This window comes from Equus przewalskii, chromosome 10 (genome assembly GCF_037783145.1).
Source record: "Equus przewalskii isolate Varuska chromosome 10, EquPr2, whole genome shotgun sequence".
Taxonomy (NCBI): domain Eukaryota; kingdom Metazoa; phylum Chordata; class Mammalia; order Perissodactyla; family Equidae; genus Equus; species Equus przewalskii.
In genome coordinates this window covers 33,320,494-33,343,598 of record NC_091840.1, presented here as the reverse complement: position 1 = coordinate 33,343,598, position 23,105 = coordinate 33,320,494, and the positions used below count along the sequence as shown (strand labels likewise).

At 35.5% G+C, this 23,105-nt stretch overlaps 1 protein-coding gene across 6 annotated transcripts in view; it reads right to left on the bottom strand.

The window, feature by feature from the left end:
• Window positions 1-23,105, bottom strand: part of GDPD1 (glycerophosphodiester phosphodiesterase domain containing 1) — a 53,395-nt gene that overhangs the window by 12,825 nt on the left and 17,465 nt on the right. For 5 of the 6 annotated variants that reach the window (XR_011523439.1, XR_011523440.1, XR_011523438.1 and 2 more), the window contains exons 2-8: window positions 22,318-22,360; window positions 14,578-14,713; window positions 12,437-12,482; window positions 7,747-7,865; window positions 6,887-6,976; window positions 3,248-3,381; window positions 979-1,038 (exon numbers count right to left, since the gene is read on the bottom strand). Coding sequence is in view for 2 of the 6 variants with exons in the window: in XM_008509559.2 (XP_008507781.1) it covers window positions 979-1,038; window positions 3,248-3,381; window positions 6,887-6,976; window positions 7,747-7,865; window positions 12,437-12,482; window positions 14,578-14,713; window positions 22,318-22,360 (628 nt within the window). In the remaining 4 variants the exon portion in view is untranslated. The remainder of the gene's footprint in view (window positions 1-978; window positions 1,039-3,247; window positions 3,382-6,886; window positions 6,977-7,746; window positions 7,866-12,436; window positions 12,483-14,577; window positions 14,714-22,317; window positions 22,361-23,105) is intronic. The other variant, XM_070562335.1, reaches the window with a different exon arrangement.

The following is a 23,105-nucleotide window of genomic DNA, read 5'->3' as shown; positions in this document are numbered from 1 at the left end:
AAAAAAAAAATCCTTGAAAACTAGAGATTAAATCAAGAATAAAGCATAAAAGAATAAACCCTGTGGCACAGATACTAGTTTTTCAACTCTTTGAAAGAGGAGCTAAGTAACAAAAGGTTGTGATTTAGTACTATTATTTAAGCATTCAAGGTTCCATTTTTTTTAATTAAATTTTTTTTTAAAGATTTTATTTTTCCTTTTTCTCCCCAAAGTCCCCCAGTACATAGTTGTGTATTTTTAGTTGTGGGTCCTTCTAGGTGTAGCATGTGGGATGCTGCCTCAGCATGGCTTGATGAGCGGTGCCATGTCTGCACCCAGGATCCGAACCGGTGCAACCGTGGGCTGCTGAAGCGGAACATACAAACTCAGCCACTCGGCCATGGGGCCAGCCCCTGAAGGTTCCATTTTAAAGCAAAACATAGCACGATAACTTTGTGCTTTTTACCTAAAGTTAAACTCAACATGTCTTAGAAAGTAAGGCACTTTCTTTAAAATAGATGCCCACCCTACAGATGGGGGCTTCCTTTCTGCTGTGAAGTCTTGGTGGAGATTTTTCTGAGAAATGTGCCATTAGTCAACATACATTTTTACATTTACTGTATTGCTATACACACTTCTTTTCACCAAGGTTTTGACTGCAGGCTAGTGGAAACAGCAAATAAGAAGGGAATGATTATATAGCCCAGCTCTGCTCCTAATTAGCTAGATATCTCCAAGCAAACCATTTAACTTTGGGCGGGTGAGTGCTCAGTTCTCTCCAGCAGTTGGATGAGATTGTCTCTCAAGATTCCTCCTAAGATTTTATGACTAGAAATTAAGCTAGTTCTAAATGATTCATACATATCCATTGGCGTAGTAGGTGCTTAACACACCCTTGTTACAAATTACATGTACAAAGCTTGCTTTAAATTATAAGTGTAGTATTTAACAGATATAGCTAAAACAATAACTTGTATATCAAGAATCTAAAATTCTTACATATCAGAAAGCCAGATGAGAAACTTTTGACTTCTGGACATGGTGTGTGGTTCTCTTAGTCTGAGGCAAAATAAAATTTGAATCATAAAATTAGGAACACAACAATATATCAGTGTGATAAAACAAAACAAGTTCAAGAACGAAAAGAGCGCCTTGCACTTAGTATGTGCCCAAAAAATATTTGTAAAAGGACAAAAATAAATTAAAATAAAGCCTATTTGGGTTCTCTGTTTCCATTGATTTCAAGTTAACTTTTTGCCACCACTATTCAAAGGTAAAGAAAAATAAAAGTTATCTTTCCAGAATGCTGGGTACCTGGGGCTTATGTCTCTTCTCTTTTTTTGGTGAAGCCTCTTTTGCTTTGTCTGCTATAATTTAGTATACAGTAGATTCAAACATACAACCAAACTTTACTATAGATTAAAAGATATTTGGGGTAAAAATGAGACTAAAAAAAAAAAAAAGCTTGTTTTTCTCTTTCCCTTTCAATATCTGAAGACTTAGGCCCTGTCCTTTTTAATCACCTTTCCTACTAAAAGAGCATACTTGACTTTTAGACTGATGCTGAGTTCCTTCTTCAATCTCCGATGCCTAGAGCAGCACAACCACCCATGCCGTGATCCTTGGGTTGTGCCCACAGGAATTCTCTCACAAGTCGCTCTACTATAGATATTAAGCAGCTTCTTTCTAAATTTAAATAGCAGCAGTGATTTTCATTCTCCCCAGATCTTCATTTCTTATTTCCTTTAGAACTCCTCCTGTCTATATTCTTAGGATAGTTCTGAGTCTCTGCATTTAAATTCATTTCTTTCCTCTCTGAATTAGTTTTTATTAGAAGCTCTCTAAATAAAATCCCTTCTTTCCTAACTCCAGCCCAAGTGGAAAGTCCTGGGTGCAATTTCAGGAATCTCAGGGATTTAATATCTCAAATATTACTTACCTTATTAAATACCAATTATGACGTCGTCTTAGGAAGTACCCAATTATCTTCCATAAAAAACAAAAAAAATACAGACATATAATATTCTACCTGTGTCTTAATCCATAATAATTTTTTAGAGAAAAGATTAATTCTATGAAGTTTGTTCCAATGTATTTCAATAATATCTGCTTCTAAAAGGAACACGTGGAGATAATCCAGAGAGCACAATAGTCCATTCCAGGCCAGAGGAAAGCTAAGTAGTTTAGGAATAAATGGTTAGGAATTATTTCAATCTAGCAAATGAAAACGGTTTGTCTGTAGACATGAAGTGATTTACATTGTTTTATCTGAGAAACAGCTACAAAGACTGCTAATAAATATAACTGGAAATTGGTAAAATGAATATGCTCGTCACTAACAAACTCAAACTGGAAAACAATTATGAAACATAGATGCTGAGTATAAGGGTACTGACCAAATTGTTTTTCTTACTATTTTCTAATGACTTGATTTCTTAAAGTTCTGTTTGAGGATGAAAAAAATTTCAAGCAAGTGAAATCATATTTAAATGATCTCCCCAGGAGCTATGAATTCCTGAGTCATTGTCATGACTCAGTTGTTATTATAAATTTACAGCTAGAAATCACATTCTAAGTGTGCAGGATTGTGAGATGAAGCTATCTTTCTTTAATAATAATGATAATAAAGATAATTTAACAATAAAAGTTATCATTTATTGAATGCTTATTATTTGCCAAGGGTTTTATATATTTTTATTTTTGCAGTAAATCAGTGTGTGAAAAGCAAGGCTTTGTACCCAGTAGAGAAATTATGTAAATGAAGTATCTCCTAGAAACTAACTCTATCCTTTTCTTTCTCCCATCTCCAGAGGTTTTTTTGGGTTGTGGTGGTGGTGGTAGTTTTTCTTTCTAAATGTATTAATACTAGAGGTGAATCTGGAGTTTAAGGGAACTTCAGCTGTGTATAGTTGTCAATGAAATAGAAAGAAGTAAAGGAAGTCAAAGGGCAATTGCCATTAGGTGTTAGAATAAAAGAATTATTAAGCTTCAACAGTTAAGCTCAATTCTTTTCACCTGACTTCTGAGTACACAGGCACAGAAAGTCATTGTTACCTGAAATAGGTTGAGATCGAATACTTATAATCCTTTCTTATCCATTTTAGAGAATGTGTCTTAATTATATCAAAAAGCATTGCTAATATACGTCAGCTAATCAAACATGGAAATAACTACAGCAATCTATTCTGTATCATTGATATTGATATTAACGAGCCTTTATCTTAGTCCTCCTGTAACTGATAATTGATGAAACAGGGTAACCACTTACTTCAATATGATAGAAGGCATTGGGATCTCAAAAAACTGTTCTCGAATGGGCACAAAGGGCAAGAGGCCAGTGAAGAACAGGCCAAGAATGAGCAGAACACGTTGTAGACTGAAGAGTATAGGAATGTCTGAATTCTAAAAGACATAAACAATATTATATGTTACTTTACTCCTATCAAATAAAGAGGATTATTTCACACCCTCAATATTTCCCAAGACTGTTATCTTGACATATATTAAAAGTACTCCCTGAATGATCAGTATCCACTTTCAAACTCATGACACTTACAAATGGTGTCAAGATCTATCTTGGAGCCCCTATAGTGTTAATACTACTAAACTTTCTCTATTCCCTGCTCTCTGCTTTTGCAACATCACTTCTGTCTGTTGGTGACAGAGCTTCACACTAGAGATGAAACATACTGAATCTGATGGAACAAGATAAAGAAATGAAGACATGAAATATTCAGTAAATCTACTCTTGTTTATATATAAGATATATAGTCACTTTTTTTAAACAGGATATGGTATAGATATGAATATCTATAGATAATATAATATTAATATAGTATTAATATATATAGTATTAATATATCTGTTGCAAATATGACATCATTTAGCTATGTTATAGGTCAAATATAAACAAGATTTTGTAAGCTGGTCCAAGAATCTAACCATCATTTTAAGTTTGTATTGGAAAATGTGTTCAAGATCCCCAAACCCCTAGAATGCAAGCTTCATATGTATATATGAACTCTTTTCGTCTTGCAAAATTGAAACTCCACACTGTACCCATTAAGCAAGTTCCCTTTCTCCCTACTACTCTCCTATATTTGTCTTTAAAACAAACAAAAATTATGATAAATTTGAATTTTTCTGTACAAAAGTAATACATTGAAAACATCATGCAAAAAAGTAATTTATTTTACATATTAGCTTTAAATTACTCACTTCTTTATTTAAAAAAAAAATTGAGTAAATAATTTGAGGATTTCTTTTGCCCCTATGTTTACATGCTGCTTTGTAATATTTTCAGCTTATTTGTATACAGGTGTTTCAGCTGCTACACAATATACAAGTCCCTGAAAAACCTTGATTTCTGCAAATTCATACAGTAAGAATAACAGGACTTATGGGGAAAACAGGGTTAGGAGCCAATCCTCAAAACTTATGCAACTTTAGAACCAGAGAACTAAAAATAATTGTTACTTCTGGAGAGCCATCCCAGGGCAGGGAGTGGTGTGCTGGCATACCACTGACACAATTGGCTGCACTCTGTATCTTTTAAATGAGAGTATTTGGGATGGGACCCAGACATTAGCATTTTTTTGAAAGTGTCAGGTAATTCCAATATATAGCTAAGGTTAATAGCCGCTGCATTAAGTATGAATGAATAAAACGTCATTAAGTGAGAATAAGTACCACATGTTTTCCCACCACTACTGTGTACCCCACTTTCTTTTATTTTTTTGTTTTTAGTTTCTAGCATCTGAGAATTAAAGGGCTAATGCAAAATTCTTATAAATCATCCTTTAAGAACTGTAAAAGATCACGACTTAATTAGACAGCGTGTTCATAATATGAATGACAAATATTATTGAGACATTCTCGCCATGATGTTTGAAAATTACTGCTGAAAGTTCTGGAGTTTTAAAATTCTACTATGACGGAAAGCCAGAGGCTTCTAGAAAGATATGCGAATCAAGGGAAAAGTTCTGTGATTCTGGACCAAAGGCGAACTTTTTATTTTGAAATAATTATAGATTCACAGGAAGTTGTAAAAACACGGTAGAGTTCTGTATACCTTTAACCCAACTGCCCTAAATGGTGACATCTGATATAACCAGACATAACAAAACCAGGAAGTGATATTGGTAACACTACTTTTAATTAGACCTTTTTTAATAGACCCTATTCCGTTTTCACCATTTTTTTAACCTGCATTCATTTGTGCATGTGCAATGCAATGTTAGCCCATGTTGAGATTCGTGTAACCACCACCCTAGTCAAGACACAGAACAGTTCCATCACCATACAAGAACTCCCTCGTGCTGCCTCTTTGTATCTGCACCCACTCTCTATCCCACTCTCAGTCTCTGTCCCCTGGCAGCCACTAATCCGCTCTTCGTGTCCACAGTTTTGAGAACATTATATAAGTGGAATCATACAGTATGTAACCTTTTGAGGTTGCCTTTTTTCCCTAAGCAAAATGTCTTACAGGACCATCCAGATGTTGCATGCATCAATAGTTGATTCCCTTTTACTGCTGAACGTATTACACTGTACGGATATGTCAGCTTGTTCAGCCATTTGTCCACTCAAGGGCATTTGGGTCATTTCCAGTATTTCACTATTATGAATAAAGCTGCTATAAACATTCATGTACAGGTTTTTGTGTGTATAGTTTTCATTTTTCTGAGATAAGTGCCTAAGAGTGAGAGTGCTGGTTAATATGGTAAGTGTATGTTTAGTTTTGTAAGAAACTACCCAACTAATTAAGAGAGTGGCTGCAATATTTTACATTCCCACCAGCAATGTATGAGAGATCCAGTTTCTCATCATCAGCATTTGCTACTATCACTATTTTTTATTTGAAAAAAATCTGAATGATGTAAAAAGATCAGCAGGTCATGAGGCCTCTAATATATTATCTCCCTTTTAATGACATGTGAAAATACCACCAGACAATGATTAGTTAAGGAAAAGTCTTAGTCCTAAATTCTTAGGAATCTGAAGCCATTCAGCCCAGTGATTACTCTGTTCTCTCCTTTTGTACACAAGCTACCTTGAGATCTCACAGAGCCTGCTGCACATAAATAAAACTTACTTGCCTTAACGAGGGCCTCAACTGTACTTTTAATGGTGCCGATCTTGGATCTATGTTTTTGCCTTCTTTGCTAGGAAGGAAGGCCTTCCCAAAAGAATTCTTTGTATTTTAGAATTGCTACTTGTGTCATGATATTTCTTCCACACTGTCACTCGTGTTCTGAAAAAGATGCTTCAATGCTTAAGATTTTTTAACATTTTGAATTTCAAATTCTCTTAGCTGACTATATAGCTAAACTTGCTTACAGAGGCTTAGCTTGCCATTTCAAAATATATCAAATTAACTGTTTATAGATGTATTTTCTTCAAACAGAAAAACTGAAGTGGATGGATGGCTCTACTTTCACATACTACCTGACAATCAGGACCCTGGCTTAATTTCCATTTGGGAAGCAAGGTAAAGAGAAGCTTGAGCTACAGAGGTGAAGGACTAAATACTTTCCTTAATTCAAAGTTACACGAAAAATTTCAATTATCTAACAAAAACCAGATATTAAAAGATAGGAATCATATTTGGTTTTATAATGTACATAATAAAATGGTAAATAACTAATATTAGTATGTGAAAATAATAATTCTGTGAGCCAGTCCAATTACATTAAACTAAATTGTAAGGTCTATTATCTCCATTAGATCTATTATCTATAAATCCTTTATCTCTATTAGTAAACTTATGGTTAGTTGCTTCTGCCCAGTACCATCTGTCTGTATCAAGGCTATTAAATACGATAATTTTTAAAAATTATTACTGAAATAACTTTTATAGATATACAACAACAAATATAGATCATTCTGTATCATCTTTAAAGCTTACCTCTTTGTAGCACTTTTCTACAATTTCATAACTGGCATTACCCCACACTGTTATCTGTTCTCGTCTATACAGCTTCACCAACTCTGAGACCTACATGTAAAAATTCAAAAGTTTATGCATGTGCCTATTTGTAAATCCACTTATGTTATTTCACTTAAAAAATGGATTACAACCGACTATCTGCCAGTGAATAGTATAAAATTTTGGAAAAACCAATATATAAATTCACATTTTGTTTTTTTTGAGGAAGATTAGCCCTGCGCTAACTACTGCCAGTCCTCCTCTTTTTGCTGAGGAAGCCTGGCCCTGAGCTAACATCCGTGCCCATCTTCCTCTACTTTCTATTTGGGACGCCTACCACAGCATGGCATGCCAAGCGGTGCCATGTCTGCACCCGGGATCCGAACCGGCGAACCCCGGGCCGCCGAGAAGAGGAACGTGCGCACTTAACTGCTGCGCAACCGGGCCGGCCCCAAATTCAGATTATTTTATAAAATTTAAGAAATTACTTACATTTTACCATTATATGATTGATCTGAGAGGATACAACTATTTATAAATTTGACATTAACTACAAATGAAACAAGTTAAACTAGAAGTAAAGTTAATTATATAAATGCCAGAACAATTGGTTGATAGGAGCTCACTTTTATCCATGACTGAACATCACAACTCACTCTGAAAACAGGCTTTCCCACAGTAAAGCGATCTCCTCTTCCAGGGCATTATTTAAAACACCACTGATCCCTAGAGTATCACATTTCCTTGAACATTATCAATCTATGCAGTCACCTAATCTAGCCTTATTTAGTTTGTGAAATAGGATGCAACACACCCAGAGGAGGCAATGCCTTAAGTACCTTCTTAATCAGCACATTGTTGTTGACTTTGATGTCGATGTTAATGGGAGTGTTAGGAAAGGCCTCAAAAACCTCCTTCAGTAATGGAATTCGGTTATCTTTTCCTTCAGATTGGCATGCTGAGAAAGCAAGATTTTTAAAGGTATTTAAAAAAAAATAACTTTTTTGATGATTAGAAAAGTTATAGTATGTATTCATAGTAGGACATTTACAAAATGATGAAAAGCATAAAGGAGAAAAGAAAAATCATCTAAAATCCAACAACTTAGATATGACCATTGTGACCATTTGGTGTACTTTCTCACTTCTTTTTCTCCTATGCATAATTAAACAGAGTTACAATATAGTGTACCTACAGATTTTAACCTGATCTTTTTACGTAAGTAAAAAAGATATTGCATGTAATACACTGTATTTATAATTATGATTTAAATTTTTTTCATTAAACTTTTTGAGACAACTGTAGATTCACATGTAGTTGTAAGAAAAATAGAGATCTGTGCACCCTTTACCCAGATTCCCCAATGTAAAACTTGTAAAACATTAGTACAATATCATAACCATATCATAACCATGACACTGACATTGAGATAAGCCACTGATCTTATTCTACAATTATTTTAAAAGGTTTAAAAATACTCCATTGAGTAGCTATATAACAATTTAATGATTTTAATTTAACCATCCCCCTGGAAGGGTAGCAGAGTGTGCCACTCCAGAACACACCTCTTTGGCGTAAGGATCATTTTGAACTGAAGGCAACTGAGAGGCAGATACAAGAAAAGTTCTCTGCCCTCCCCCTATTTGCCTAAAAATAAGACTTAAATTTGTACAAAAATTAATCACCAACAACCCTAACCCAGCACCAGGGGACTCTACATAACAAACTACTGACTAGGCTTTATCTTCCATATTCCCCCATATATTTACCTTCCTACAATTTACCATCTTAGAAACTTAAAGTCCTTTTCCTTTGTCTTGTCACTTCTCTGAATATTTATTGTTGTTTTTTGTTAAGACATTGTATAAACTCAAGTTCTAGCTACCCCTTTGAGTTACTCATCCCTGAGTTTCTCCCATGAGTTGTTCTGAGTGCCATTGAGTTGATTCCAACTCCTACTGACCCTGCGTACAGAAAAGCGGAACCCTGCCCAGTCTTTTTGCACCATCCTCTCAGCTTCCAGCACTACATCAGACAGCACTCCACTGCTATTCACAGGGTTTTCACGGCCAATATTTTCGGAAATGGGTGGCCAGGTCCTTCCTCCTAGTCTGTCTTAGTCTGGAACTCCACTAAAACCTGTCCACCATAGGTGACCCTGCTGGTATTTGAAATACCAGTGGCATAGCTTTCAGCATCACAGGAAGATGCAGCCATCACAGTATAATGACGACGGACAAGTGGTATGATTCCTGACTGGGAAACAAACCCGGGCCTCAGCAGTGAGAGCACCATATCTTAACCACTAGATCACCAGGGCTGGCATTAGCTATAAAGGGTTATTTAAATTAAAATTAAATAAAACTAAAAATTCATTTCCTCAGGTGCACTGGCCACATTTCAAGGGCTCAACAGTCACGTGTGGCTATTGACTATGGTACTGGACGGTGCAAATATAGACCATTTCTATTGCTACAGAAATTGATATTTAGACAGTGCTATCTTAGTTATGTAAAAATTTTGTTCGCTTGTTAAGTGTGGAAAAGTTAATTTGGCAGTCAAAAGAATTGCCATGGGCAATAGCTATTCATACCCAAGTAAGATGTATGCAAGGATCAACTTAGAAAAAGGTCAAAGAGACCAAACTAACTTTGAAACACAAAATGAAACACAACACAAGAAGAGTAATATTGCATCTAATAGTGGAGAAAACAAGGAAATTAAAGTGTGGTAAGAAAAAAAAATGTGTGCTAAAGTAATGCGAAGATATTTAAATTGGACGCCTCGGCCAGCATAGAATGTAGAAAAAGAGCTGGAGAAAGAAGTTTGTCCCCAGTATTGTTCTGGGCAAAGGATAACCAGCTGGGAAATAACTACAAAAAGAGAAAGAGGAAAATATCAGGAAAACAAGAATGCTAGGCAAAGAGTATGCCCTAGGATGTGCTGGGTGGAGGGATGAGTGAAGTAGCCTCTATTGCATGCTAGAACTTTAAAACTGATCATTACAGTCAACTCTAGATCATCCAAATTTATTTTCCATTAAAAAAGGCTACTTTCAAGTAAGCAAGATAAATCCTTTGGTTAATGCATTTTTATGTTCCTTTTTTTTTTATATCTATTTATGTTTATTTTGGTGAGGAAGATTGGCCCTGAGCTGACATCTGTTGCCAATCTTCCTCTTTTTGCTTGAGGAAGATTGTCACTGAGTTAACCTCTGTACCTATCTTCCTCTATTTTGTATGTGGGATGCCGCCACAGCATGGCTTGATGAGCGGTGTGTAGGTCCATGCGCAGGATCCAAACTGATGAACCCAGGCCACTGAAGCAGACCATGTGAACTTAACCACTACGTCACCAGGCCGGCCCCTATGTTCCTTCTTTACATTTACTTTTTAATGTAGCCTGTGGCACCTCAAAGCACCTTTTTTTTTTTTTTTTTTAAAGATTTTATTTTTCCTTTTTCTCCCCAAAGCCCCCTGGTACATAGTTGCATATTTTTAGTTGTGGGTCCTTCTAGTTGTGGCATGTGGGACGCCGCCTCAGCATGGCTTCATGAGCGGTGCCACATCCACACCCAGGATCTGAACTGGTGAAACCCCAGGCCGCCAAAGCGGAGTGCGCAAACTTAACCACTCAGCCACGGGGTCAGGCCCCTCAAAGCATCTTTTAAAAGAAAACACTTAATTCCTCTGCAGTAAAGTTGTGAACTACAAAGAAAGGAAGTGGCCTGAAATATGTATTCCTCTGAGAGTTGATAGTCTCTCTTTTTTTAGTATTTAAAGAAAAGTAAACAAGAGTTCTGAGCAGAATAGGATAGGAAAAAACTGAACAACCTTCTGCCTAATCTGAGTCAAGTTTTTATAGTACTATATATTAGTCTGTGTCAAATGCACTAAACTTACATTTAAGGCATAGTCGTAAGTTAATTATGATATGAGTTGAATGCAATATGAACAAAAGTTAATTATTCTTTACAGTTATCTGAAACTTGAAAGTACATGGCATTGCTACTAATAAGGCAATTGAAGAGACTCTTCAGATAGAGAGGCAGTATGTGGCAGCTAGACACTGGCCTGGTAAGAAGGAAACCTAGTTTCAAGTCCTAGCTGTCATTTACTTTTTGTAGGACCTTAACCAAGTTAATTGACATCTTTAGGCTGCAATTTCCTTTTTTATAACAGGAAGAGACAGGATTAATTGCTCTCAAAGGTCTCTTCATATTCAAAAGTCTTATGACTTTATGAGGGAGGCATAAAACCAGAAGAAAATTAAAACATTTTTTCTCAAAGGATCTTTTAATCTCTGTGAGGCTTTGGCTTTGCTCTACAAAGAGAAAAATAGGAAAAACTTCACATATGAAATCTTCTTAACCTTCACAAGTCCACAATTGACACAAATATTAGAATAGCCTGGCAAGTATAATCCTACTAATTACAAGAATGAAAAAAGTGTTTCCTCAAACCAACACAGCTTAATGATACCTACCTGGAAGGCAAGATCAAACAAACATCAGATCTAAACATCCCTTAGAGATAGCTAATTTAAACAATTTTCTGATTTTTATTTGGCTTTCTAAAATTTCCCAGTCAAGGAGAAATTACACTGGCTCATTTTAAATCTAGTTCCTAGAGCAATTACAGTTCTTTCTGAAAATTAATATCAATAGATCCTTGACATTTAACCAAGGTGTTAAGTATATGCAAGCCATATCAAGGACCATCATGTGCAGCATCTGGTAGTTTTACTGAGTTACATCTGAATCATTCAAAACATGAGGCTCAACTGTAACAGTGAGGGAGCCTATGCTTGCTCAGCAAACTGTGCCTCAAGGAGGTGTATCTTCCCTTCTAACATCTTCCATTCTAACATAACAAACGGGGCCAAGGGACATCTTTCTTTGTGAGAAATGTTCCCTCAAAAGAAAGACAACTGCTATGCTGGTGATTAAAAAGTAAAGACGATTAGGAAATGGATGGTTTATTTGAGTAATTGAATTCTCTCTCTCTCTCTCTCTCTGTTTTTTTTTCAAGATTGGCACCTGAGCTAACTTCTGTTGCCAATCTTCTTTTTCCTTCTTCTTCTCCTCCCCAAAGCCCCCCAGTACATAGTTGTATTTTCTACTTGTGAGTGCCTCTGGTTGTGCTATGTGGGATGAACCTCAGCATGGCTTGATGAGCGGTGCCATGTCCGCACCCAGGATCTGAACCGGCGAAAGCCTGGGCCGCCGTAGCAGAGTGCGAAAACTTAACCACTCAGCCACGGGGCCGGCCCCGCATCTGGATTTCTTATAGTTAGTATTTAGGCTTAAATTAACTGTATATAAACTTAAGTAGAATGAGCCAGTTAAATCTCTGGGCTTCATAATCCCAGGGTCAAGATTTCAGATTTGTAGGCCTGAGAGAATAAGTTTTGAGGGCAGTACTTTTAGCTGGAACTTACTATGACAAGAGAACATGCAATGTATATCTAATTCTCAGCATAAATTAACACTTCAATGTAAATGTTTAAGCTGCAAATGGGAAATATTACCTTTTTGAAACGCGACATCCAGTTTGCCAAGGTAAGGTGGGAGTTCCTTTAAAAGATATGATTGAAAAAAGTTAGTTCTCAAAAAATAAAGTATTTTAGTGTCTTCCAATAAGACATAAAGATTTGCTTCTTCAAAAAATAGAAGAAAACATTACATATATTTACAGAGAGCACCCTTTAGCAGAACATCCCCAAGAGCAAATTAATCATAATTACTTACTTTCATAAACTACAAAAGAAATCTGTACTATTTAACATGGATCTTTTCTCAGTAATAAATATACAAAGATCTCAGCAGACAAATGTCAAGAATAGACAATTTAGGGGCTGGCCCAGTGGTGTAGTGGTTAAGTTCGTGCACTACACTTCAGCAGCACAGGGTTTGTGGGTTTGAAGCCCAGGTGTGGACCAACATACCGCTCATCAAGCTGTGCTGTGGTGGTGTCTCACATACAAAATAGAGGAAAATAGGTACAGATGTCAGCTTAGGGCCAATCCTCCTCACCAAAAAATAAATAAATAGAAAGAAAAGCAATTCACAGGAAAAAAAAATAACTAACAATCATAGAGAAAAATCTTTAAACTCACAAATAATCGAATAAATGCTAATTAAAATTTAATCTAGCAAATTAGGAAATTTTTGGTATAATTATAAGGCCCAATAATGGTAAAGGTACAGCAAAACGGGAATTCTTCTAATATTAGATTTCAGAACTCTTCTAAACACTTTTAAAAAGCAAGCTGGCAATAGCAACTTTCAATATATATTAAGACACTATAAAATTCCTAACCTTTTACCCAATAATTTCTCTGCTGGGAGTTTATTTAGGGAAATAATTTTATATAGAGAGATAACTTTATCTTTATGTAAATTCTTTTAATAAATATAAATATCATTATATATGTCTTTATAAATATATATTTATATCTTTTAAATAACTTTATATAACCATCTAAATATAGAGAAAGCTCTATCTTTACACATAACGATGTTCAGTACAGTGTTATCTATAATAGTGGAAACTTAGAACAAATTCAAATGTCCAACAATAGAGGAATGGTTAAAAATAATATATATCCACTAAATGGAATAACAGCAGTTATTTAAAATGTTTATGAAAAATAAGCGTGGAATATAAATAGGCTAAATACTATACAATTCCAATGATAGGATATTCTAGAAAAAGCATATCTAAGGAGATAGTAAAAAGATCAGAGGTTGTCAGGGATTAGGTGGGTAGGAAGGATAGGCAGAGCACAGAGGATTTTTAGGGCAGTGAAACTATTCTGTATAACACTATAATAGTGGGTACATGTCATTATACTATGTTAAAACCTATAGAATGTACAACATCAAGAATGAACCCTAATGTAAACTATGGACTTCGGGTGAGATGATACCTCAGTGTAGGTTCACCAGTTGTAACAAATGTACCACTCTGGTGCAGGATGCCGACAGTGGGGGCAGGCTGTGCTTGTGTAGGGTCAGAGGGTATGAGGGAACTCTGTACTTTCTGCTCAATTTTGTTGTGAACCTGTAACTGCTCTAAAAACTAGTCTATTAACAAAAAGAAAAAAAGCACAGAAAAATGTGTACCATGGTATAATGTTAGAGTGTTTAAAAACACAATAAACACAAGATTCAGTGGGATCACAACTATGTAAAAAGGATACAGAGTAGACATAGAGACAGAATCCTGTTAAGTCTTCCTTAGGTGGTAAAATTAGACATTACTTTTCCTTCCATTTATCATATTTACTATAATGATCATGTAAACTACTGACAGATTTTTAAAGGGTCCTTTCCTATACTTGAAGACTAAAACTAATTCATATATTTAATCTGAATCAAATAAATTGCAGACTTCAAGAAAGTTGAACTTTAGTAGTTTTACATTTGAAGGCTTTGGTAATTTTGTTAAAATACCTATAAAGTAAGTCTTCATAGACATATCTAGTGAGTACAAATCCTTGCTGGAAGTCAGAATAGTTTTTAAAATTTCCTTTGACATTCACTATTTAACCACTAGAATTTATTTTTTTATTATTTATCGAAGAACTATCTGGCATTCACTGTTTTTAAAAACTTTATAGGCCTTAGTATCTATCAGATATTAGTTTTATCATGCATTTTTCCTTACACAGTACTTCAGATCAGAGATGTTTACATTGACCCCGGTTGATCTCTTCAGATTCTCATCATGTGACACTACAACTTGTTCATCCTTTGTGATATGGCAGTCCAATTCCAGCATATCAGTTCCAATTGTAACTGCACTGAAGAAATACAAAGAAAAATAATGACACCCTGGAACTTCAGTAAACATTTAGGTTACATGGATCAGATGTAAAACTTCAGAGTTACAAATCAAATAGCAAATTAAATTCCACAATTTTAAATTTCTCAATACTGTCATCTATTATATTTTACTGATGTGAAAATATTCCCAGTGAATTTAGAACAAGAGAATCATGGTGCGTCATTTCCATAACCAGCTATCCTTATTTCTGTCAACCCAATACAATGGAAAGAACACTGGACCAGAGGTTGAGAGATCTGAGTGCCAGTTCCTGCTGTGCTAAAAACTTGCTGCATAACTTTGGGCAAGTAAATGTCCTTCTCTCGGCCTACATTTGCACATCTATAAAATGAAAGGAGTAAAGAATAAGAAATGAATGCCAGCTTTTACCACTGTAATTCAACAGAGGATGAGAAATTCTAGCCACAGCAATTAAGCAAGGAAAAAAAAGGGGGGGGGCCTTCAAATTGGAAAGGAAGAAGTAAAATTATTGCTGTTCACAGATGACATGATCTTATATGTAGAAATCTTAAAGATTCCACACACATAAAGACCTGGTAGAAGTAACAAACTCAGTAAAGTTGCAGAATATAAAATCAACACACAAAAATCATTTGTGTTTCTATATACTAACAACAAAAAATCTGAAAAGGAAATCATAAAACAATTCCATTTGTGATAGCATCAAAAAGAATAAAAAACTTATGAATTAACTTAACCAAGGAAGTGAAAGACTTGTACAATGAAAACTACAAGACATTGCTAAAAGAAATTAAAGACGGGGCTGGCTCCGTGGTGCAGTGTTTAAGTTCAGTGCACTCCACTTCGGCAGCCCAGGTTCACGGGTTCAGACCCCAGGTGCAGACCTACACCACTCATCAGCCATGTTGTGGTGGCAACCCACATATAAAGTGGAGGAAGACTGGCACAGTTGTTAGCTCAGTGATAATCCTCCTCAAGCAAAAAAAGGATTGGGTCCGGCCTGGTGGTATAGCAGTTACGTTTGCACGCTCTGCTTCGGCAGCCCAGGGTTTGCCGGTTTGGATCCCAGGCATGGACCTATGCATCACTGATCAAGCCATGCTGTGGCAGGCATCCCACATATAAAGTAGAGGAGGCTAGGCATGGATGTTAGCTCAGTGCAATCTTCCTCAGAAAAAGAGGAGGATTGGCAGCAGATGTTAGCTCAGGGCTAATCTTCCTCAGCAAAAAAAAAAAAAAAAAAAAAGAAGACGAAGAAGAAGAAAGGAAAAAGAAATTAAAGAAGATATACATAAATGAAAAACATCCCACGTTCATGGATTAGAACACCTTATATTGTTAAGATGTAAATACCATATACATCTACTGATTCAGTGCAATTCCTACCAAAATCCCAATGATGCTTTTTGCAAAAATAGAAAAATTCATCCTAAAATTTATATGGAATCTCAAGGAACTCCAAATAGTCAAAACAATCTTGAAAAAGAGAATAAAGTTGGAAGAATCACACTTCCCGATTTCAAAACTTACTATAAAGCTACAGTGATCAAAACAATATGGTACTGGCATAAAGACAGACATATACACCAATGAAATAGAATAGAGAGTCCAGAAATAAACCTTCACATATATTGTCAAATGATTTTTGACAAGGGTGCAAAGAGCATCCTAAGGGGAAAGGACAGTTTTCAACAAACGGTGTGGGGAAAACTGGAATGTAAAGAATGAAGTTGGCGGGCCAGCCTGCTGGTGTAGTGGTTGGGTTTGTGTGCTCCACTTTGGTGGCCAGGGTTTGCAGGTTAGGATCCCAGACGCAGACCTGCACACTGCTCATTGGGCCATTTTGTGGTGGCGTCCCACATCAAAAAGTAGAGGAAGATTGGCACAGATGTTGGCTTGGTGACAGTCTTCTGCAGGCAAGAAGAGGAAGACTGGCAAGGGATCTTAGCTCAGGGCAAATCTTCCTCACCAAAAAAAAAAAGGGAGGGGAGGGGTTGGATTCCTACCTAAGACCATATCCAAAAATAAACTCAAAATTGACCAAAGACCTAACTATAAGAACTAAAATGAAAAAACTCAGAAGAAAACATACAAGAAAAGTTTCATGACATTAGATTTGGCAATGATTTCTTGGAAATGATATCAAAAGCACAGGCAACAAAAGGAAAAACAGACAAATTGTACTTCATTGAAATTAAAAAACTTTTGTGCATCAAAGGACACTCAACAGAGTAAAAAAGGCAACCACAGAATTGGATAAAATATTTGCAAATCATCTATCTGATAAAGAATTAATATCCACAATATCTATAAAGAACTCCTAAAACTCAACAACAACAAAACAAACAACCCAATTCAAAAATGAGCAAAGGACTTCAAAAGATATTTATCCAAACAAGATGTGCCAGCATCCTTTTAAAATACATAAGCACCCATGATTCTTATTTGGCACGTGAATCTCCTCAGTGGGATGAACGTACCTTCTGTTTTATAAACTCAAAACACCTAATATAAAAATACGACATATCAATTAAAGAATAAAATTTAACAATCAAGTAAAAGTTTCTTAATGTTTCTCAAAAATGTGTGCTAATTCATTTGGTTAGAAAAGAAAGAATGAGGTTGTGGGAAATGCATGCATCCAATGATAGGAGTTGGATTAGGTGATTTTTAAGATCCTTGCCATCCTAGATCCAATGATTCTAAAATTATGAAACTGGCCAAATGTGCCTTTGAAGCCAACCACTTCCCCATTTTCTCTTACTTCGCCCACTTCTGATGATCCACTCCAATCAGCGTCCCATTCCAAAAGAGCCAAGGGCCACTTGCTGCCTTGTGCCAAAGACTCATTCTGCTCCCTACTCCTCCTTAAGTAATCCTCCCCTTTTAGTGTCCTGATTACTACCAGTTGCTAGAGGAAAACAAACAAACCTGGCTCCTTAAGGTGATTCTTGCTAAGATGTAAATAATTAAATTGTTAATCTTATGTACCCTCTTCTAAAGGACAGCCACCTTTAAAAGAGAATACCTGCTTGCCAACTGTGTGTTTGCTAGAACCACAATGTGTAAAATAAAATCTAAAATAAGCAAACAAAAACAGTTTTTAGGTGGGTAGAGTTACTTTTCTGTATTTTTAAATTTCCTTAAATACTGTTGTTACATTCTGTTTCATTTAAAAAAGAACAAAATGTAGAAACTGCAAGCAATATATATAGCCAGCAAACAGTTTCGAAATAAAATTCTAAGATCTTTTATATAGAAAAAAAGGTACTACTGATTTTTGGGCACATCCATATCTTTTTTCTTCTTTTGTTTTTGTTTTGTATGAGTGTGTGAGGGGAGAGTAAGAGTAGGAGTTATCTATAATTTTCTTGTATTAAAAAAATTATGCACATGACAAGAATCTTTCTGAGTATGAAATTTGCTTTTAGCTGAAATGTTGCCTATTTTTAGAAATGTTTAGGAATTATATGAAAAATATTTTCTGTTTATTGTATGCTTATCTTATTAACAAGCTAATAAATACAAATTAAGAGCAATAGAGGGCTGGCCCGTTGGTGCAGCGGTTAAGTGCGCACGTTTCGCTTCTCGGCGGCCCGGGATTTGCCGGTTTGGATCCCGGGTGCGGACATGGCACGACTTGGCACGCCATGCTGTGGCAGGCGTCCCATATATAAAGTAGAGGAAGATGGGTACGGATGTTAGCTCAGGGCCAGTCTTCCTCAGCAAAAAGAGGAGGATTGGCAGCAGTTAGCTCAGGGCTAATCTTCCTCAAAAAAAAAGAGCAATAATTTGTAAATTATCCTAATAAAATTATTCCAAATTTGATATACAAGTAGCTAAAACATAGTGAGAAAAGAACACTTTTTTATCACTTTGGCCTTCAAAATTTTCCATAAATAACAATATGCATCTACTTCAATTGAAGCACCAGATATTTTACAGCTGAATTTCTGACAAGCTGATAACAAACACAGAAAAATGTTATAGAAGCCAAGGCTTCAACATTTCCAGAAAAAGAAATAAAAACTCTAGTTCTAAAAGAAGATGTGAAGTTACTTGAAATTCCACAGAAATAATGCATAACGACTTACAACAGACCATATGTTAAGGCATTTATTTGAATCTTATTTACTCCTCACAACATTGAGGTTGTATTATTATTCCCATTTCATAGATGAAATAATTAGTATTGTATTAATTAGATATTCTAAAAAATTTATCATGAGAACCAGGCCACTGATTAATTAGTTTGCCTGTCTGCCAACCTATACTTCCAGCTCTTGCTAAAATAATTTGTTTCTCTCTCTTAACCACTCATGTTAATCCCACAGGGATCAAATTGTCCTGTGGGTATTTAGAAAGGCGGCCTGGTTTAATAACCTAGTTTTATTAGCTCTTAAGAACCAGATTTTACATACTCAAGGGCTTAGTGACTCTGTGTGTGTGTGTGTGTGTGTGTGTGTGTGTGTTTAGTTCAATTCCTTAGTTTTGGGTTCTATGTTTATTATGAGTAGGGTTCTGTCTCCTGCTAATATTCTGCTTTGTTCTTGAGTACCCCATGCCACATCTCATTCAGTAAGCAACTAGTGAGAATCTATTAGCACTAGAGCTAGATGTTAGGGATTGAGAGATCAATAAGGAAAGATTCTTGCTCCCAAGGAATCACAGGAGAGCCATATTCATAACCTAAGGTGTTTATGAAAGCATTTTATAAACCACATTAAAGGACTTGTTATAAACTGTGAAGTGCAATTATTTCTCTTTGTCAGTTCTAATTACCTATTTAGCTCCACTATAATAGAATGAATTAATTTTCCATACATTCTTAAGGTCCTTTCAATTTCCTAAACATACCTTGTCCACATACCCTCACATCTTAATCTCAAACATTTCACATTTTAAAAATAGCTTCTTCCTCTCTACTAAATGACAGCTCTTCTAGTCCTGATAAATTTTCAATTTTCTGGTTAATCTTAACCAGGCTTCCCACATGAACCACTTACACTTTCTCTAATATCTTCTTGTCTTCACCTCCATGTCATAATATGCTTTGTGAAGTGTATGTCTAAACATGTACATAAATAACATCTTTTAGCTGCTCATTATATTTTTACTATTTCTCCATCATTTATTTATCTTATCAAGGACATACCATACTTAAGAACAGTATCTGTCTTTTGCCAATTATGTACTACAACTCTTTACCTTTTTAACTATAGTAACTTGAAAACAGTATGTTTAAACAATTTTTTCTTGTTGTTCACAAAGTAGGTATGTTTAAAAAAAAAAAAAACTTTCTAAGTGTCCTAGCAGTTAAATAGTAGAATATTTGTAATTTTTTAAAAAAACTACAATAAAAAAGTGCTTATTGACAGCACGGGCACTGATGCATAAGATAAAACAAAAACCAAAAACCACTACCACCACCACCACCACCAATTTTTTTTTTGCTGAGGAAGATTCACCTAAGCTAATATATGTTGCCAATCTTCCTCTTTTTTAACGTGAGCTGCCAACACAGCATGGCCGCTGACAGAGTGGTGTAGGTCCACACCTGGGAACTGAACCCAGGGTGCCGAAGCAGAATGCGCCAAACTTAACCACTAGGTCACCAGGGCTGGCCCAACAAATTTTAAAAGAGGTTAAAATTAAAGCCCATTTGATTTCGGTTTTACATAAGTTTCAAAGTCAATTAACAAGCAGCCTTACAAATAAATCCAACAAACACTAACAATAACATATGGAAGAGCTGCTTTCTTCTTCTAAAGTACCAGAAAAACTTCCAAAAAACTAAATTTATAGAAAGCTCCCACATGATAATTAGAGATGGCTGTGACACTTTTCAATAGTTACTGCTTGAATAAACAATACAAAAACTGCTGAAGATGAGAAATGTAATGTTGGCACCGGCCCCGGGGCCAAGTGGTTAAGTTCGCATGCTCTGCTTTGTGGCCCAGGGTTTCGCCAGTTTGAATCCTAGGTGCAGACATGGCACCACTCATCAAGCCATGCTGAGGCGGCGTCCCACATGCCACAACTAGAAGGACCCACAAGTAAAATACACAACAATGTACCGGGTGACTCTGGGGAGAAAAAGAAAAAAAAAAAGTAAAATCTTAAAAAAAAAAAAAAAAGAAACGTAATGTCGTAGCTAGCAAGTAAAAACCATCTATTAGATATTCTTTGAATATCAAAAAAAATTTCAGAGGATCAAAATCTTCAAAGACAAAAAACATTTATGTACCATCCTAAGAAATAATTTATCATAGAAATGTACCATCCTTAGAAAGAGTTTATTATACAGCTCACTTTTTAAATTTCATAAACAAGGGTGGTTGGTAAAAAACTAACAAAAAATATGGAGAAAATCTTACAAAATAATATACTTTAAACATAAAGAATGCTAAAATCACTCATAGTTGTGAGCAGTTTTTTCTCCCATTAATACATATCACTATATCTCAGGCAACAAATATTTCACAAATGATACTGTGTGTCAGTAGAAATTACACACACAATATTATACATATATATTTAACTATAGCTAGCTAGTAGAGAAGATGACAAAGTAATTTAAAGTATTCTGTTTCACAGTCTGTAACAGGTGGAAAAATTTCGCATTTTAGAGCTCTAAGAGACTTTTGAGATTATAGTCAAAAGGCATCATATCATAGAACAGGAAGAGTAAGCAATGACAAACACAAGGTGATAGGATTTGGATGAAACTGGAATATGAAGATGCGGTACACATGGACCTGGTAACAGGGAAAATAATCTCTAAGGTGTCTTTGAATGATGAGAAGCAGAACAAAAACTTAAGCCAAATTCTCCTGATTTCTTAGCCCCAATTGTATGCATAAAAATGGCTCAAAAATTATATAAGAAAATATTTTTCTTAATAGATATGGATAGGCAATGTCTTTCATGGGATTTAACTTTTCACATTCCCTGTCTTATTTTTCAGGGAAAAGAAAACAGTGTTCTCATCATTACCACAGACTGATAATAATCATTTATTCTAAGATAAGAACAAGGTATCAATCAGCTTTCATTCCTGTCTCTCCTGATGCTTCTCTATGAGGTGCTCTAAAAGACATCTATATGAGATGTGAATAATTTAAAAATTGAAAAAAATTTAATTTACCTCATTTAAAAAAATAAGATCAACACCCATAAGGCTTTAAAGAAGAAAGACCAGATTACAGGTTCACAGTTACAGAAGAATCACTGCGTAAACACACAACTCTATTCATAAACAGCAGCCAATATAACAGTTGTTTCATTTTTCTCCTTTTCTCTTTCTCTCCAAGACTAATTAGCATTACACACAGTATGTTCCTTGTTACAAATGTCTTCTTTCAGCTTTGGAACTATAGTATCTTTTGATTACTCAAAACTCTGATCTAGATTTTTGGTTATACAGAAGCCAAACACTCCTTGGTAACACTTCAGACTAACTAAATAAAAAAAGCGATTTTAATAAAATAGAAACAACTGCCACAAGTGCGTGCTACACGTACACTGTCTTCCCTTTGTGAATCACCATCACTTTAAAGATAAACTGTAAAAGAAAAGAATACCTTTTTATATACTTACTGCTGAAAGGCTGCCATTGTATTCTCCAAATTTTCTCCAGCACCTGTGAAAACATGAAATTTAAACTTCACTTACCTAATTTGAATATTTTATTTTTCCAGAAATTCATTTTAGTAAGATATATCGAGTGAATTTGATGTTTATATATTATGCAGACGTTACAACTGTTTTAAAAAGTGTAATGGAAAAAAAGTGTAATGGTATTTTAAATTGATTTTTAGCTGTACCAGGAACGATCAAAGACCAAAACACGTAGCCACAGTAACTCAGGAGGGTTAGAAGAGTCTAAACATGATTTTTAAGCTATATCTGTTGTCATAGGAAATACAGAAGAGAACTTGGTACATATAGCCCTCCTCAGACAGAGTTAAACTGTCTCTCCTCTGTATCCCCACAGTCTCTTACGCGTCTCTCCACTGTGGCATTTACCATGTTATAGTGTAAGTTATTTAGCTGTCTCTCTCCTCCCTTTTCCGTGAATTACTTAAAAGAAGTGATTGTGTTTTAATTACCTTGGCTGAAGGCAGTATAACGTAGCAGTTAGGGGTGGGACTCTGGAGTTAGTATCTCTGCTCTCAAATCTGTTTGATACTTGTGTGACCCTGGGAAAGCTGCCTAACCTCTCTGTGGCTGAGCTTCCTTATGTATAAGAACAATGATGATACCTCACTCATAAGATTGGTATAATCAAACGAATTAATATGTCAAGTGCCATATGTCATCAATTTGAAAAACGATAGCTTTTCACTTTTTAACATCTCTGAAGTTAGGGTGCTTTCTACAATGGA